Raw genomic sequence first — 19,894 nt, 5'->3', positions numbered from 1 at the left:
GTCAGATCTCTTCTTCATTCCATGGTTCAACATGTAATGAAACGATTCTATATCAGCAGACACGTCTTACCAGCTGCAAACCGTCACAAATAATATAAAATACTTATATTGGCAGTATCTACAAACATTTTTATGCCAGGCCACTTTCCACAAGGGCCCTACAATGCCCACACTCTGTAATATTTTGCCCGGGGTTGCTTATTTAATCTATTATATCTGGACTACTACCAGAATTTAGTTAACTGTGAGGCCACTTGATGTCGTTCCTTGCGTTGTATAGTGTTTAATACATTATATTTAGCCTACTGTCACGAGTACTGCCTCTTTACACTGTTTTGAAGCCAACTGATTCCATTCCTGGCATTAATATAATATCATCCACCCTGAAAGCAGATATATTAACCATATACCGGTAGCCACAAGGGAACTCTACAGTGTTTCGAGGTTACTTGGTCTCGTTTCTGACCTTAGTCTAGTATTTAATCTATTACTGTATATCTAGTATACTATTAGAGTTTACAGTACTTGAGGTGTATTGAAATTCGTTTCTGACTTTATAATAGTACTTAATCTATTTATATGTAGCCTAATATCAGAGCTTATATTTTTTACAACTGATGTTTTTGGTATATTTTCAGTGCCGCCAGGACTACAAGAACGCGTACCTGTCGTATTTGTCTTCGCCGAATAACAATACCCTCGCATCCTATTTTGACGCCCACAACGCTTATGTTCAACAGTTGCACGCTACAAATGGCATGATAGAGGAATACAACCAGGAAACACTCCCACAACTCTTACAGGTAAGTGCTACATTTAGCTCCATTTTTAAATATTTTACGCCCCTAGGCTAAGGCTACTGTATTTTCAGAGCGTCGTGAAATCGGGACTTATTTCTGAATGATAAGAAGTTAAGGACACGTGAGAATTATGAGCAATTTAGGCCTACTTTAGCGTGAAATTTGGGCCACAAGAAGAGGGCTTTAACTTTGCGGAGCGGATTGAACTTTGTGTCGGCAAATCAGTATCCTGAATGAAGTCAATTCCTGCGCGACAGCTGATAGCACTACAGAGTAGTTATCGTATTTCTATTGAAAAATATTATTGCTTTGGACAGAATATCCATATGTGAGAGCGATAGTTGTCTCTTAATTGATTATTTAAATTATACTTTTAACAATGAGCCGTTTCGTAAGTAAAAAGAACAATTTGTGTGTAAAATAAAATTTCTGTTTCAGAAAAAAATAGTTACTTTATCCCGTCCCGACTTCAGCTGAAGAAAAGTCGGGACTAGGTAAAAAAAAAAAAAAAAAGCAAGAAAGAGAGAGAGAAAAAGGACTGTCCGAGTGAATCTGAGTGTTTGGTAGGCTTACCCTAAGCCCAAGAAAATTTGCGGCCATTCCTCTTATTTGTTCGTATTCAAATGTAGACCTAAACAATGTGACCGCGTAATTTTACATGAAGGCACCCGCAACGAGGCGGGACGAACAGCAATGTTCGTAGGTTCCCTTAATAAAATTTCCCTCGACTGACACAAAATTTTCCCTTTTTAAAATAAAATTTTCCCTGGTTCGTTGAGTATCTAATTTCTGTGACAAAAATTATATCATAAGATTAATTTAGCTATAGAAAAGGAAGTGCCAACCACGTTTGCTTTTTGCTTCTTTTTATTTACTTTTCCCTTCAGTTTTCTTTTAAATACACACAAATACACCCAGCCGTCAACGGGTACAAATCATGCTACTTTGAACAGACACATACACAAACACATAAATTATTGCTATTGTATTGGTTTATTTCTTAAAAGCAAAGAAAAATTTAAGCAGTTATATTAGTCAATCAGCCAGCACGAGAATTTCCCTGTTTTTTTAAATCAAAAATTCCCTTTTTCCCTTTTTGCTAAATTTACTAGATTAGGGAAATTTCCCTCAAACTACGAACACTATACGAACTAAAGGCACTGATTACTCTGGTAGCCTGTAACCAATAGCTTCAGCTTGTTCTAGCGCCAATTTGAAATGAGAAAACTCAATTACGCTTAGATATTTTTATAAAAATTGGTAGAGATAACAAATTATGTTATGTTATCTATGATTTCAGTTGAAATAGTAGTCTGAAGAAGGAAGTGATATACTTCCGAAACTGTTACATTTCTCGTTAATTTATAATAAAGAATACAGACAGCCTTGTAAGAAAGTTATGTTCAATTACGCTATGGTATAATACTAATATTATTGTCTTCAGTACAGATCCTCCTCAAATTTTTCTCTCGTAGACAGTTCCTTTCTTTTCCGCATACCACACTTCAATTTCGATTGTTTTTGATATGCCGACCCCAGAAATTTTCCTATGATCCGTGCGCAAATATCTTGGTATATTCCTTATCTGATGAAGAACAATTTGACGATAAAATTTTCCTAAACAGAAAAACTAAATTACAGTTGTAACATTTATGATGAAAACCAAAACGAACTAATTACAATCCTCTGTACGCATATTTACCAGTCTCTAGCAGATTAGGTTAGGTTAGATTGTTTATTTTGTTACTTGAATAAACAAAAAAAAAAAAAAAAAAAACTAAAATGAAATAGTCAGCTTAACAACTTTTTATGAGCAATCATTACTTTAAAAGGAAGAAATATCTAACAAATGAAGAAAATGGTATGTATGAGTGTAACAGCTCATGTGTACAGTGTGGTCCGGAAGTGGGAGTACCCCTAATTGGTGTTTTCTAACGGTTTTAAGTTTTACCCACATTTGTTTGGTATTATTGCTTGGAATTGTCTGGTATCAGACACTGTTGTGATACAGCAAGATGGAGCATCAGCACACTTCGCGATTCACATGCGCAATTACCTGAATCAGACGTTTCCTGGCCGCTGGATTGGAAGAGGTTGTGCATCTTTACCAGCTCCCTTTGCCTGGCCTTCAAAAAGTCACGATCTGACGACATCAGACAATGCTCTCTGGTATTTCATAAAGCAAGAAGTACGAAACACTCGATATCACACAACGCAGGAATTACGAGTAGCTGTAGAACACGGCTTCACCCTCGTGACTCCGGGTATCTCCGCAAAACATCTGCGAGAACTTGGCGCAGAATTCAGCTGTTTACGACATGGATCATACCAATGTGTATGACTCTTAAGACTGTTGAGACTTCAAGGCAATTGTGTATAGTGGATCTGTATACAGACATTCTACCATAATTAACACTATACTGTTGAAACTAAAACTAAGTGGGGGGTACGCCCACTTCCGGACCACCCTGTAGTTTTCCTGAAAGTGGAGGGAAACTTCTTTGCAAATCTATAGTTATTGTACAGTCAGCAACAAAAGTTCTTGCCGTTTGGTAAAATTTATTTTGGGAATAACAATGGTATGCTAGAACCTACAACAATGATATGGCTGGAACGTACAGAAATTTACATTCTGTTTCATTTACTAAAAACTGAACTTTTCATTCTGAAGTTATTTACGAAACTTATTTCATCAAACAGAAAGAACTTTTGTCGCTGACTGTACAATAATCATGGCACCTATTAAGATGAATCTGATACTGAAGTATAAAGTAATGAAGTGTTTCATTGCGACACTTGCATACTGCATGGTCAATGGGAGCGTTCAAAACTATAATTAACATTAAAAATTTAATTTTTAACTGTAATATTGTCGAAAGATATAAACGTTAAATCATATCAATCTGAACCAGTGACAACACTAGAGGGAGCGGAAGGGCGGGTGCTCCTCGTTGCTACGCCGTCTCCCTGACCCCCCCCCCTCCCTTCAATGCAGACATGTTATATTATAGTTTAGATCAAATAATATAAAACTATTTTCGATATACGAAACATTGCTGTCCCCCAAAAAATGAATCTGCCCCTGCGTTTTCCGCTGGGAATCTATAAATTCGGCAGCAGTCAGCAGACCAGTACCAGTTTTCTGGTGTCCCTCCTACTGTTTGCTTCGGAACATTAGGAGTAACCTAACCCCAAGCCTCTAGTTTACTACGGGACTCTTGGCTTTTTCTTTCTCCTGGCTTAGCCTGCTTCGGGGTTCTGTTGGGAATCCTACACCCAGTTGCTTAGCCTGCTACGGGGCTCTGTGACCACTAACCTCCTCACTGCTTGCTATGGAGCTTTGGGGACTCCTTCGCCACTCGACCTAGCCTGCCACAGGCTTTGTGAAGATCCTGGCTGCGACCTTTCGGTGAAAGACTACCTGTCTCTAACCTCACAAGTATAGAGAAGAATATGTTTGTAGTATTTCTGTAAAATAACGTTATTTAATGAAATTTTATATACAAAAAAGCCGGTAGTGGGAGTCGATTCCAGACACTTATTTTATTACCTTGATCTACCAACGTCATATATGGGACAGAGGTTTACAATATAAAGGTAAATATGTTTGCATTTATTGTTGATTGACTTCAAGCAGTGAGATACATACCCCTAATAGTGAAGACCACGCCACTTGTAATAACAAGACATTTAATTTGAAGGTGGCCAATAGGCATGACGTAGTGCCATAGCTGAGCTCGAAATTTCATAAACAGATGTACGGAAGTGAACTAAACTAAAACTGTTTTCATAATTATACGCAGTGTGCGAAATAGGCTATTAATATTGGGGATTTTAGAATGATACTCCACAAGACATAGTGGTGTGAGGGTGCAATAATTGCAAATGAAATCATGACGTCCTCTACCCCAACACACGCGCACACAAAAATATGATTATTGAAAATAGTAACAGACAAGATGTTTATTAAATCAATCAACTTATGAACGGCAACTAAATTAACTGCACATTGCCTAAAATAACCGCATCTAATCTTTCCGGGGGGGGGGGGGAGTGAATTTAGTTTAACGTTCCACAATTATGCCTCTTAGGCTAAGGTAGACGGATAATTAAGGCATGTGAATGATGATGATGATGATGATGGAAGAATTGATAGAATGAGAATGTAGGAGGAGATAGGAGTACCCCAAGAAAACCCATGGATTCGATGTTGTCCATCATAAACTTACTTAGCCGGGTATCGAACCAGGTATTGCTCGCACCAGAGGTAAGCGATCTACCACTGTTGGGGTATGGGGTATGGTGTTTAAATAGTATCTTAACAATGTAAGACGTTTGCAAATCCATACGTGACTTCGTTAACATAGTTAGGATAATGTCGGATCCGAATTCACTTCCGACTGCTAATCAAAAGGTATGAGGATACGAATGAAAGTGTCAAATATAGGGATAATAAAATAGTTAAACTAGGCAACAGTGACAGCAGAAAAGAATGTGTATATTGTGGTAGACATAAGTATAAAATCAGAAGCCAGAAGTGAATAGTTTACATCTTTCATTTCGAAATACGGGTTGTCCCGACCTGACGTATAGATGGCTGTTGTTGTTTGACAAACTTTACTATGGTCGAAAGTACCAACCTTATAAAGCTTAAGTTTGGTAGGTTTGGTAAGTATTGAAGTTTGAAAATGCTACGTTGTTTAGTATTTATTTGGTAGCTATTAATAGGGAACGTTCTCAGTGAATTTGTAAACAAGGACAAAATGGGTCATCATTATGTGATATAACACTTTCATTTCAAAGGTCTCAGTCTAACCAATATGAAAGCCGCGCTGGATGCTATCTGGGGGGGAGGGAGTCTGCTCTTTGATTTACAACAGTAAAATATTGGGTGATAGAGTTTAAACAAGGCCGCACAAGCTTCAAAAATGAACATTGCAGCAGTCAAACAAATGAGGTGACAACATCAAATATGGTGAAGAAAATCCACAAAATGGTATTGGAAATATGGTCGACGGAAAATACGCGAGCTAACTGGTACGCTAGGAACTTCAAAAAGAGCTGTACATCGCATATTGACTAAATATTTGAGTATGAGAAAGCTGTGCGCGAGATGGGCACTGCGTTTGCTCACAATGGAACAGAAACAGCATCGTGAGGATGTTTGAGCCGAGTGTTTGGCGATGTTTCACAGCAATGTAGCCGATTTTTAGGGCCGATTCATAACCACGATCCATCACTTCACATCTGAGACAAAGAAATAGTCAAAACAATAGACTGAAAGAGGTGAATCAGCTCCAAAGAAGGCGAAGACAGTTCTATAAAAATGTGATTGAGGGGGGAAAATACATTGGTTCTTCCGATAATTCACACCCTGATTATACGTACATGATTACTACAAGTGTATATTTGAATTCAAACTAAATTTTTTACTTATCACCAGTGAAATTAGAGAATTAGCGATCACGCTGATAATGAGAGCCTGCGGGAAAAATTCTTTGAACTTTTTCCGACAAACTTTCTGGAAAGGAGTAAAGAGAATTTTTGTCTAAATTTGCAGCTATATGGGCTTTCCCATGTATACATATCAAATTTCGGCTTAACGTCTTTGCTTTGCCATGGGAAAAGTGCATGCTAATGTGGAAGTGGTTTCTGGAATGACTTAATCATATGCGACTCTTAAAAATCAAGTGCCAAGGAACTCAAGTGCTCTGGTATTTAAGAGTAGAAAAATAAAACAAAACGAATGCAAGAATAAAACAAAATGATAGAAAGTAATTTACAAACAACAAACAATCAACTACGGAAAAACGCTCCATACAAAATCTTTGGAGACGAAGTTTTCCTACTATCGAGATCTTCAGTAAGAGGCAATGGCACAAAAGTATGATACACTGCAATTCTGCCAACAAAATATACTGTCTGATTGAGAAAAAGACTCACTTTTAATCTATTTTATAATCGTGGATGATCGAATTTTACGAATAATTACGGATTTGTTTTTAAAAGTGAAGAAGGAACATACTTTTCTTTTGTATTGTATTGTATAACGTGGGAAATTCAAAAGCAAAATGGTCCTTTTTACCTCTGCAAATGGATTTTCAATTATAATTACATTTATCCACTTACCATGATGACATGGAGTTACAAGAGAGACTGGCCCACTCTTCCTTGAATAATGTTACTCTAAGATCTTGACCTTGGAGAAATAAGATTGTTATGTTTGTGTACAACCTATATCTTTCTAGGAAAAGTATTTGGCGAGTATTGTCCTTTAATGGAAGATGTGAAAAATAAGAAGGTGTTCGGTTTAATCTTAAAAGAATTGATTCAGCTAGGTTTGAGCTATTGTAATACTACCGAATTTACACGAGTAAACGTTTATAAATTACATAAACTCCACAAGATGACAACTTGTATGCTCTATGCATGGCAAGCAACTATGACACAACCTGTCACAATAAACAAATAAATGTTTGATCATCACTAATGACTAACTCCATCCCTATTGACTAATTTTCATATGTAGACCTAACTATAGTGATTTAATATACGAATTTCAAATAAATTAAAGTGATGTAAATTTGTTCGGCATCGAATATGTATATCATTTTCTAGAGTTCTGGTGGGAACACACGGTGGAAAAAGTGGAAAAGCTTTCTCAGGGCCAGCCATCCTGAGTAAGGTTTTTCCTGGGTTTTCCTCATTCACACCAGGCAAATGCCGGGATGGTACTTAACATGCTAGTACCAGACCGCTTTCTTCTTTCCTCAGTCCTTTCTTCCTTCCTTTTCCTCAGACGGTGTGGTCGCCGAAGGTCGTCATCCCTCATATGGGGCGTTTACACTTGGTCGATTTAGTCGCACGGCTAAATCGACTCGCTGCATTTGCGACTAAATCGAAGCAACTAGACAGAATGAGATCGATGGATGTGTTCAATTGTTTCAACCGAAATTGAATGCTGCTTTCGACTCGCTCTCCTCTGGTCGATTCGAAATCGACTGGTAATTTTAAAGATGTCCAAGCAAAAAATAATTGGTACAATTTGCGGTGTTATAGCAGAAGAAAATAGAATCGACCACAGAAAATAGAACGTCTTTCAATTCAGTTGCTAGTCGATTAGTCGCTTTCGATCAACAAGCGATTAAGTTGAAGTCCTGTTTACACGGTCGATTAAGTTGAAAGTGACGTCAATTCAACTGAATCGAACGCAAATCGACTAAGTGTAAACGCCCCAATACGTGACAGGATAACAAGGCCATAGATGCTGAAAAACCAGAAATCTAATTCCTCATCATCCTTATTTTTTAGGTGTTAATCTGTGAATAAAGACTAAAAAAAAAAAAAAAGGAGAAAGAAAAGAAAAAGTACTTACGTTCTACTTGAGAATATTCAAATGTTGGGTTACCCGTAGCTATTGTAAAAAGATACACTGCTCTAGACACTTCAATTAAAAAACGGTGTTAACATGTGATAAGAGTGTTGTTAAGAGCAAGGTGGACTGCTAAACGAGTTTACAGATATATAGAATGGGTTCTGTAAGAAAATATTGTATGAAATTTCCAGTTTTGCGTTATGGTTATGATCTTTAGGTTAAAGTAGACGGATGATAAATGACAATGAATAATTAATTATTAAAGAATTGGTGTTGGAATGAAAATGTGGAAGGAGACGGAAGAATATCGAGAAAACTAATCAACACAATGTTTCCTACCACAAGCTTACGTGACTTGGGATCGAACTAGGGACCTCTCGTGTCAGAAGAGGGCGTCCTACTATTAAGTCATCACGTCACTTCCACCCAGGATTCTGTAAGACTTCTTTGTACGTGCAATTTCCACTTTCCTTTTTTTTCTCAGTAGTCTCTTTAGTGTTAAAAAAATACCTGTTTGTAAAGTTGATTTAAAAAAAAAAAAGATTAATATTGTTGATCAATCAATCTTAAGATCTCTTGTTATAGATTATTTATTTGCTTTTTTAATGGATGTGCAAAGTGGGATTTTTTTAAAAGAAAAAGGCAAGCTATAAGAGCACTTAAAGGGAATCCATCCAAAATGTGAAATTCTTATTTTCATCTCTCCTATTCCAGAGATATAGTATTCCAAACACTCGGGTTAAATTTATTTGTTTTTTGGTAGGAAATTCCAATTTCCTCTATTGATCGAAGAGGAAAAAATACATCACAAGGAAGATTATTATTTCCTGTATTTAGTTTCTGCCGTTTCCAGACAACGGTAGAGAATAAATTTAGACAATTTTGCGCAACAGATTTTCTATTTATTAAATATTTTATAGAGTTTAACCATGTCTGCTATAGCTACCATAGTTAGCAAAATATTATTTCTTCTATACAAATTGCTCTTATTCAGGATATGATAAAGAGAGTGAATTTGAACGCACAATATGTTACTTTCTTTACTTCATCTATTTGTCAGTAGAAGAAAAAAATGCCAATTAGTTCAGCAATTCTCACGACCTGTTGTTGAGACTTCAGAGAACGTTTGGCTCGTCGCAAAGTTTTGTAATTATTCTAAATTGTTACTTTCAGTTCAACGTTTCTGTGTAAACAACAGATGAATTTTGTGAATTCTTGGCGTAGACATGCTGAGTTAAATTAAGAAAAAAAATAGTAATATATTCCGTTAGTTAGTCATTTTTTAGTATTACTAAACCGCTCTCTGATACCGATCATTTTTATATTTCTCCACTTTCCTCCTTGCCCATGCTTCGTGGCTGAATTTTGATTTAAACACCATCAGAAGTGTCACTGTTTATCTCAGCGACCCCGAAAACTATGGATTCCGCACTAATGTCGGTCATTTTCGATGATTATATATATATATATATATATATATATATATATATATATATATATATATATATATATATCCCTCCTCCTCCATCTTGAGGGGTACGGCATCGGAATTGTCAGTGTTCATCTCAGCGAGTCCGAAAACTATGGTTTCATGTTCCTCCTCCCACCATGTTGCGGGATACAGCATCGAAAGTGTCACTATTCATATTAATGACCCGAAAAACTATGGATTCAACACACATTGGTCATTTTGGGTCATTTTTATATATCTCCTCCTTTTCCTCCTTCAAGTTGTGGGGCTGAATTCGGTTTTAAATGGCATCAGAAATGTCACTGTTCATCTCAGCGACCCCCAAAACTATGGATTCGGCACGAATATCGGTCAATCTCCCTCCTCCATGTTGCGGGGCACGGCATCGAAAGTGTCGCTGTTCACCTCAGCAACCCAGAAAAGTATGGATTCCCCCTCCCTAAGTTGCGGGGTTGAATTTGGATTTAAACGGGATCTGAAGTGCCACTATTCATTTCAACAGCTCCAAAAACTATGGATTCGACACTAATATTGGTTATTTTTTATCATTTTTATGTATCTTCTTCCTTCCTTCCCAAAGTTATGGGGCTGAATTTGGTTGTAAAGAAGATCGGAAGTATCACTGTTCTTCACTGCGACCTCCAAAACTATGGATTCGATACGAATATTGGTCATTTTCGATCATTTTTATATATATCCTCTCTCTCTCTCCCCCTTCCCCAAGTTGTGTGGCTTAATTTAGATTTAAACAGCACCGAAAGTGTCACTGTTCTTCTTAGCGAGTCCGAAAATTTTGGTTCGACACGGATGTCAGTCATTTTTTATTATTTTTAATTATCTTCACCTTCCCTCCCCTAAGTTGCATCGTCAAAGTGATATAATAAAAACCATGCCAGATACGAATCTCATTTTTGTTGAAAATTTGATTGGGATCGGTCGAGTGGTTTAAGAGTGCTGAAGTCACAAAGACAGTCACTTTCATTTTAATTATATATATGTGTCCTACATTGCACCATCAAAGTGAAATGCTGAAAACCATCCCAGGCCCGAACCTTATCTATGTTCAAAGTTTGATCGAGATTGGTTAGGTGAAGAGTTATTAAATTTTATCTATCTTTATATATCTCCCTCCCCAGTTTCTACCGTCAAAGTGAAATGACAAAAACATTTCCAGGCTCAAATCTCATCTAGGGTCTACTTTGAAAATTTGATTCAGATTGGTGGGGTGGTTCAAGAGTTATAAATTAACGAACATAGTCACTTTTACTTTTATATATATATTGAATTTTGTATATTTCCACTTCCTCCCATCCTCTATGTTGCTTCGTCGAAGTGAGATGATAAGAAGCAGACACGAACCTTATCTTCCAAACACTAACCTTATCTATGTTCAAAATTTGGTTGAGATTGGTCGTTTGGTCCAAGAGTTATTAATATTTATTTATTTTATATAGTTCCCTCCTCCTGCCCTACCTCTAAGTTACACCATCAAAGTGAATAGGTAAAATCTCTCCCAGGTTTGAACCTCATCAATGTTGAAAATTTGGTTGAGATCAGTCGGGTGATACAAGAGATTAAGGGTCACAAATATAGTCACTTGCAATTTTATAATATTGATTGCAACGGTAGTTATAGATGTGCTACATCAAGCTTGAGTATTAACTCCTTCAGTGTGGGTGGCGAGTTAACTCGTGTCTTCAAAACGCACCTGCTGTGCGGATAGCGTATATATACGCTTTCATTTTGCTTTGGCTATTTTGTATTGCATATGGCGAATATACTTGCCCATAGTATGAGTAATGTTATCCCGACAACATTTAGCGAGTTTGCGCTCAGCTGGTTTCAATTGTTGCTTAATTAAAAAAAGAAGAGGAAAAGGAAAGAAATTAAAATAGAGTTTGGACTTCGTCAAATATAGTTTTCATTCTTTGTTTTGTTTGAGAGCAGACAGTACTGTAATGGCTTTAAAACGATATTTCAACGATGCTGACATCGAGGAAGAGTTATTAATTAGTGATTCTGATGTTAGTGAATTTGAAACAGATTTAGAATCAACATCCAAAGTTCTCAAAAAAAACTACACTTTTTACAGCGGTTCGCATCTGAAAATTACGCACTGAAGGGGTTAAATACCTATAATTTTGCAAGTCTACCCTTGTTTCACACTAAAACGAAACTCGTTTCTTATTTTTATTTTATTTTTTTTATTTTTTTTTTTTTTTTTAATTTTAGAAATCTGCCAGCCTTAACTATAGTCCTCCGTGGATCGATCGGTATGTTAGTGTGTATGTTTAATATGTAGGAAGTGATATTTATGCGTATCCTAACGTTTACATTGAGTATAAGACACGTTAAGTTTGTGTAAAATACACATAGGTCTGTTTATTCCATATTCAGCGCCAGTAACATTGGGAAAATCGACCAATATTCAATGACCCACTTGAATAGAAATACGTGAAGAAAACTCGAGTATGCTTCAAAATTGGAAATAAAAAAAAAAAAAAAAAAAAATCTTTTTCAATTGTGAGTTTCCCGTCAGCATTGAGTGAACATTCTGATCACGTACTCAAAAGAAGAAAAACTTTTTTCTTTATATGCGAAATTTATGTACGAAAATAGCCTCCTTCACTCCTTTTGCTGGTGGTGCCTTCTGTAGTCGTAATCGGGAACTACAAGAGCAACACCGATTTACATGAACAAGCTGCATTCTCCCCGTTCTTTTTCTCTCATAGGAAGAGATTTTTGTTAACGCTGTTTTGGGGGTTAGACGTTTATTGATTTGCAGAGATGCTAACCTTAGGTATTATAGTTCTACCTATAGCCGCTAGGTGCACACCTGTAGAGCAAAAGACTATAACGTTTTTAAGAAGTTGGAAAGTATACGTGTAAATCTCTTTAAAGTATCACGCAAGATCAAATATAAAAGAATATGGATATTTTATGATTTTTAGTTGTTTCCCTACTATTTTTATGATTTAAAAATTGAAAATATGGGTAATACGAGAATGTTGTTGAAATTTTGCTTTGAAGTGTTGGGAAAAAGTTCTGAACTTATATGCAGCGCATTAATGGCATTTCAAGATAACACTTACAAGCTACAGCCACGAGCTGGTAGCAGAACCGTAGCTACGGGGGGGGGGGGGAGGAAGAGCAGGGCGGTCGCCCTGGGCGCTGACACCAAGGGGTCGCCGAACGGGCAAGAAGAAAGAAAATATGTCGGAAAAGAGTAAACGATGAGGCGCCCCGTAAAAGAATTGGCGCCCCTATTAAAACAATATTGTCGGTTTGCAAAGAAACATATTTGTTAAAAATTTTCTTGCTCGCTTCGCTCGCAACCCAAAATTTTCAATAAGAGTCACAACAAGCTTTTACTTATTACTTAAAGAAAGTTATTATATATGATTTGTTAATGACGATGTCATACAAAAGATGTCGATTAATGGCTTATAGTATACGCAGGAGCGTTTTCAAAATTGGAAACGGTCAGTCTGAAATACGTGTTCGGCGTTGTGATGGAGATGAGTTTGCTTAGTTAATCACTCTTATCTACTCAGTCGGATTAATCACAATGGTGAGAATAAAGGTATGAAAACGAGAGGAGTGTACAAACACACACGCAAGCTGCTGTTTGCGCTGGAATATTAAAAATAAAGGAAAACAAGGGGAACAATAACATATTCGAAATCATAGAGTAGGGCTAAAAGGGTCAGAACTTAATCCAACGAATTTCGTCTTTTTCAAAGACTAATCACTACCAGTGATTTTTTTAAATTAATTGACATATGAAATGCTTCCAATTTTAAGGAATTTATTAGGATCATTTCTCCATCAACTACCTGTACCGCCAGGATAAGTTTTCTATGCTTACGTATCAGTTGTGCTCTTTTTATCTATCTACTTATGGATTTCCGTTATATTTCACTTTTTTTTTTTTTTTTTTTTTTTACCGTAAAAGAACTAACTACCTCTATGGCCTATGTAACTCGGAGGTTCAATGTCGCTTTCATAAAATCTCCATAATGACTTTGGCCTTACCCTACTGAATCCAGTTTCCACTTTACATTCCTTTCTCTGTGAGATCCATCTTAATATTGTCCTTCCATCTGCGTCTAGGACTTCCTAATGGACGTTTTCCGATTGGATTTCCAGTCAAAAATTTGAAAGCATTTCTACTTTCTTATATTCTCGTTACATGACCTTCCTAGATTTGATGACTCTAACAATGTTTGGTAAAAGGTATAAATTATGCAGTTCCTTGTTATGAAGTTTCCGCCATTCCCAATTGCCGTTCCTCTTCGGTCCGAATATTCGTCCCAGGATTTTATTCTCAAACACTTTCAGTCTGTGTTCTTTCCTTAACGTAAGCGACTATGTTTCGCAACAATACAGAACGACAGGCATGATTATTGTTCTATATATTTTGATCTTCAAATTCCTCGACAGAATTCGCGACGACAAAAGATTTTGAACTGAATAATAACATGAATTTCCTTCTTTTAGTCGACATTTAATTTTTTCGTGGGTATGATTTTGATCTGTTAATATTGATCCTAGATACCTGAAAGTATCAACTTTATAGAAAATATTATTTGATACTTTGATCCATCCACAATTTGCAGTATTACTACCCCAGCTAACTTCCATGTATTTAGTTTTTTCTGCATTTACCAGTAGCGTAGCGTGGTACTCCTAAATGGCGATGCCAAAGTTAGTCACTTGTCTGATATAATACAATGCAATACATGTTCAATGTGTATTCTCCTTAACAAGTGAAAAGATTCACTATGCAGCAAATGTTGTTTCGATTACTCATTTGCCCCAAACATAATGCAGACGAAACATAACATTTTATTCCCTACAGAACACCCAGAAAGCCAAGAAAACCTATCATCATACCACGAAGACTGAAATATTCGCGACTGATTGCTAGTTGTCGTTTTTATGGAAAGCTTTGAGGTAGGTCGTTTCCCTTTCAGAGAGCAACGCTGCTCGTAAGTCAACCGAGATATGGTAGTTGTTAACAAAAAATCAATTAAATTTGTGTCTGGTACTGTTATCGTAGTAATCATTTGCTAAAAGTTAGTAAGGTACTATACCTTGTAGCAGCCGAACACTTTCCACAGCTTTGTCTCTTAGTTATAAATGCAATTTTCGTCATACTACAGTAAAACAATAAAACATATATTCATTTCAAATCACAACGCAAAAGAAACTTTATACCGCCAATTTTTCTTGACCACCAACGATCAATGTTGCTAATCAAAAGCATAAATCTAGTACAAAACGCAAGGGCATAGTCAGGGAGAGATGAGCCAATAATTTATCACAAAATAGGATTGTAAAGCCATGTTCATGAAACAACTTGCAGAAGCTTTATATTTAGCACGGCATAATTTGCAACCATCCCATACGATTACACAACACAAATAGAAGATTAACAGGCTGAGTCTGCTCATTAAGGCCTGCAACTAGCCATTAAAGTTTAGGAGAAAGGCACAAATATGCTAGGGGGTCCAATCGTCACAATTCTGGATCTCTTTTATCAATAACTACTCTTAATAATTAGGAGGCCAAAACATTTAGGGGGCCAGGCTTCCCTAATTGGACGCCTGGTGGGGCATACAGAAGCAAATGCGTAGATTACGTTAGACGCCAATAAGCAATTGTCTCAACTCCTTTTCGGCCACTAGCATTGTGACGAGAAAAAACAGTCCCACTTTTGTATGAATATTGTTTTCAGTATAATTCCCTTTATTTCTCTCTCGTGGGCAGTCCGCATACCATACTTCAATCTCTCTCTCTCTTTTTTTTTTTTTCTAATGTCACCCCTAGAAATTTGTCATCTTGGGTCCGGACCTCAGGTGCCCGTTCGTCAATATGGGCCTGAGTGCATATATCATTTGAAGATACAAATAGAAAGCACTTAAAGCAACTCTGGGGGCCTATTTCTGTGTATCTACTTCATTGTCAGATATCCAGATACGGAAGAGCCCAAGAAAACTTTTTGAAGGGCGGAGGGTGACCTACCAGATCGGTGACCCTGATTCTACACAATGCATTATAGTTATGCTTGTGTATGTGAGCCCTCTCAAAGAGTATCTGGCTACATCCTGGGACATGATATGTATTTATGATGTAGATTATTAGTTTGCCTTTAATTACGATTACAATTACGATGCATTTAATTACGATTAAAGCATAACTAATTTTATACTATCACTTACATAACCGATATGTTCGTAATGGCGTTGAACTAACTATTTATGTTTTATTCTATTTCTTTGACAGCGCTCGTACGTTCTATACAGAAACCATAGCTTAGTTCAAAATATATAGAGTTGGCAGTACTTGAGCATGCGCCAGCTTATATCTAAAGTAGGGATGGCCAATTCCGGAATTTTTACTTTCCGGAATCCGGAAAGTAAAATCGGAAAAATTCCGGAATTCGGAAAAATTCCGGAATTCGGAAAAATTCCGGATTTCGGAAAAATTCCGGAATTCGGAAAAATTCCGGATTTCGGAAAAATTCCGGAATTCGGAAAAAATCCGGAATTCGGAAAAAATCCGGATTTCGGAAAAAATCCGGAATTCAGAAAAATTCCGGAATTCGGAAAAATTCCGGATTTCGGAAAAAATCCGGAATTCAGAAAAATTCCGGAATTCGGAAAAATTCCGGATTTCGGAAAAAATCCGGAATTCAGAAAAATTCCGGAATTCGGAAAAATTCCGGATTTCGGAAAAAATCCGGAATTCGGAAAAATTCCGGATTTCGGAAAAATTCCGGAATTCGGAAACATTCCGGATTTCGGAAAAAAAATCCGGAATTCGGAAAAATTCCGGATTTCGGAAAAAATCCGGATTTCGGAAAAAATCCGGAATTCGGAAAAATTCCAGATTTCGGAAAAAATCCGGAATTAAAAAAAATCCGGAATTCGGAAAAATCCGGAATTCGGGAAAATTCCGGAATTCGGAAAAAATCCGGATTTCGGAAAAATTCCGGAATTCGGAAAAATTATTTTTTCTTTTTGTAATCCTAAGAATTTTGTTCAAATGCAAACGAACAAATTTCCTTTTTGTAATCCTAAGAATGTATGATGCAAGTTAAGCTGAAACTTACATCCTAAAGTATACACTACTCAATCTTCCCATGGTTAATGAGATGTAGTCCAAAAGTACGATGTACTCCTAATATTTAATTTTTGTTTTACTGTGATATTGTCCAGAGGTAAGACATATATCACACTGAGATAAACAACTTGACATAATGAAGATGTTATCATACGTAGTTTTCCAGAAAATCGTGAGAAACGATTTTTTATGAAGTTAAAATATGCGTCGCTTGTTGCCAGTGTGATGCAATTGATAACTTTTATGTTGGAATAGTCTTATTATTATTATTATTATTATTATTATTATTATTATTATTATTATTATTATTATTATTATTATTATTATTATTAATCGTTTATGTACTGTAAAAGAAAAATATGAACCGTTAAGTAGTAGATTTTATCTGTTGTTTTTTGATATCTTCTAACAGTAATAACAAATTGCTTGTAAATACGCAATGATTATCAAGGACAATGGCATATTAATGTAAGGACTACTCTGCAAATTAGCAATAAACAATAAACAATAACAGATAAACAATAGTCCCCCCCCCAAAAAAAAATAACTAACTTGGGCACGTCAGAATGTTCGCGAGAATATAGGGACGCATTGAGACTAGCAAAAAACGTGGTGTTATTATTACTCAAAGGGCCGTACGATCGTTGCGTGTTACTTGCCACGGTGTTACTTGCCACTATTGGAATTTCGTGTTACTTGCCACGGTTACCTTATCGCATATTTATCTATCTATAACAGCGTGTTCGTTGCCACGCATCTGCATCTAGATTTGACCTTGAGGGGGTGGGAGTAATTTAACTGTGTTGTTTTATCTTGGCTGGAAAGCTCATTCTAGTTTCTTATAACAGCGAAACACACTTCCTTCCACAATTTCTTCTTTATATATATTTCTTCTTTAATGCTGGGCGTTTCTCTATTTCCTCAATTAATTTTTCATAGTCTTTATCACTAATTAAAGACATGCTAGTCACTAATCAAAGAATGTGTTAGTTTCCATCGCGAACACTTCTTTTCACGCGTTACACACGGAACGAACTGTTACGTGAAAAAAACTTGTAGAAAACATTTATTTTTTACCTTTCCACTTGGAGATATCTCGGCAACTTTTCTGTTGCCGTCGCCTCAGTGAGCGGACTCCCATAAGATTCAATGCATTTTTAGATGTTGCGCAACTGTTCCGTCGCCGAGCTGTTGCCCTGCTGTCACCCTGTTTAGCAACCTCGGCAAATATTCTGTCGCCGTCGTCTCAATGAGCGGACTCCCATAAGACTCAATGCATTTAGCCAGAGGAACAAGATAGTTGCCCGACAAAATGTTGCCAGTGAGCGGTAGCCGACGACGAAACAGTTGAGCAACATCTAAAAATGCATTAAGTCTTACGGGAGTCCGCTCACTGCGGCGAAGGCGACAGAAAAGTTGCCGAGGTACATCCAAGCAGAGAGATAAAAAAAAAAAATAGATGTTTTCTACAAGTTTTTTCACATAATAGTTCGCTCCGTGTGTAGAGTATGAAAAGAAGTGTTCGCAATGGAAGCTAATACATGTATGTCTAGACAATGAAAAATTGAGGAAATAGAGAAACACCCAGCGTTATATAAAAAGAAAAGTTTGCAAGAATATTCAGATATAAATTGAGAGGAGAAATTGTGGGAGAAAGTGTGTTTCGCTATTGTAAGAAACTGGAATGAGCTTCCCAGCCAAGAAAAAAATAACACAGGTATTTACACAGGAGTCTATTACATTTTGAAATGAAAATGAAATGAAACCTTGGAGTTTTGTTCCACGGTTATGCCGGGTAGGCTAAAGGAGACGGCGATGATAAGAATGAATGAAATGGCAAGATGAAAAAAGTGGGAGGAAATGGGAAACCCCATCTACACGATGTCTGTCCACCACAAACCCCACTTATAATCATTATGACGTGCGACGCGCAAGTGACAAGGTTCCTATTGGAACCACCTAGGAGTATGGATCGAATGTGATGTAATATATAAATCACTGCGTTTCGTCCATGCTTTCAGGCGGCAAAATGAGCGCTCGAATTACTGAAGAACTTCAATTGTTTGTGTAGATTTGCAAGAATACTCCTTTCATCAGAATCTTGTTTTGTTTTTTGTATTTCGTGCGAGTTTTGTGACACGCATAAATGTAACAAGGCAGGGGCGTCATTTAGGGGGGCAGGGAGGGGCATTTGGCCCCCCTAAGTTTCAGATTTATATAGATTTTATCAACCGAATAGTAGCAAATCAGTGAAAAACGCGAAATTTTACTTATTTCAAGGGATCTTACCTCCCAAGCAAAATTTGAAATGACGCTTCTGTAACAAGGTTCCTATTTCTTAAATCAGAAATTTGCTTTGTTTCTTGCGTTTCAGGTGATTGCCTTGCTTTGAAAATTGCTTGGGAAATTACTCCCACCCCCTCAAGGTCAAATCTAGATGCAGGTGCGTGGCAACGAACACGCTGTATTAGACAGATAAATATGTGATAAGGTAACCGTGGCAAGTAACACGAAATTCCAATAGTGGCAACTAACACCGTGGCAAGTAACACGCAAACCGTACGATGGAGGCATTAACGTTAATGTTAATGGCACCAATGAGCACTTACTTGCTCTAACGGTTAACCTCATTTTTGAGATGATTCTTAGAAGTGGGCGTGTTGGCATGCAGTTGGAGTACTAACGATTTGCGTCACTATCGAACACTAACGTAGCACTAGCGACGTTTAAAGTCGAAATTGGAGTCTGACATAAGTGGCTTGTCAACTTCACGGACATTATATTTTCCTTGAATGCGAGAATTTTGCGCCCGGGAAATTTGCGCCCTACCACAAAAATAGGAAAAAATGCGCTCGCAATATATTTGCACTGGGATGTTTGCGCCCTACCCCAAAAAGAGGGGAAAATGCGCCGGCTATATATTTGCACTGGGATGTTAGCGCCCCTACAATTCAACTTATTATTGTATTGTGTAAAGTAACTTCCACTCGCACTTGAACTAGGCTTGCCTCTCATCGTCTCAGTGAGTTACTCCATCCGTTATAATATTCCGAACAAATGAAAAAAATACAATTTTAGTTCACTAAAGGGCAATCCATACAAATACAATTTTTCATTATA

General features: G+C 37.0%; 1 protein-coding gene across 1 annotated transcript in view; it reads left to right on the top strand.

Moving 5' to 3' along the window:
• The window catches only part of Stacl (SH3 and cysteine-rich domain-containing protein), a 426,872-nt gene that overhangs the window by 35,804 nt on the left and 371,174 nt on the right, over positions 1-19,894 (top strand). Inside the window, exon 4 of the mRNA XM_081741694.1 lies at positions 639-803. Within this exon, the coding sequence (XP_081597820.1) occupies positions 639-803 (165 nt within the window). The remainder of the gene's footprint in view (positions 1-638; positions 804-19,894) is intronic.

The sequence above is a fragment of the Thermobia domestica genome, chromosome 16 (genome assembly GCF_964235325.1).
Source record: "Thermobia domestica chromosome 16, izTheDome1.hap1.1, whole genome shotgun sequence".
Taxonomy (NCBI): Eukaryota; Metazoa; Arthropoda; class Insecta; order Zygentoma; family Lepismatidae; genus Thermobia; species Thermobia domestica.
This window is presented reverse-complemented; position numbering and strand designations above follow the sequence as displayed.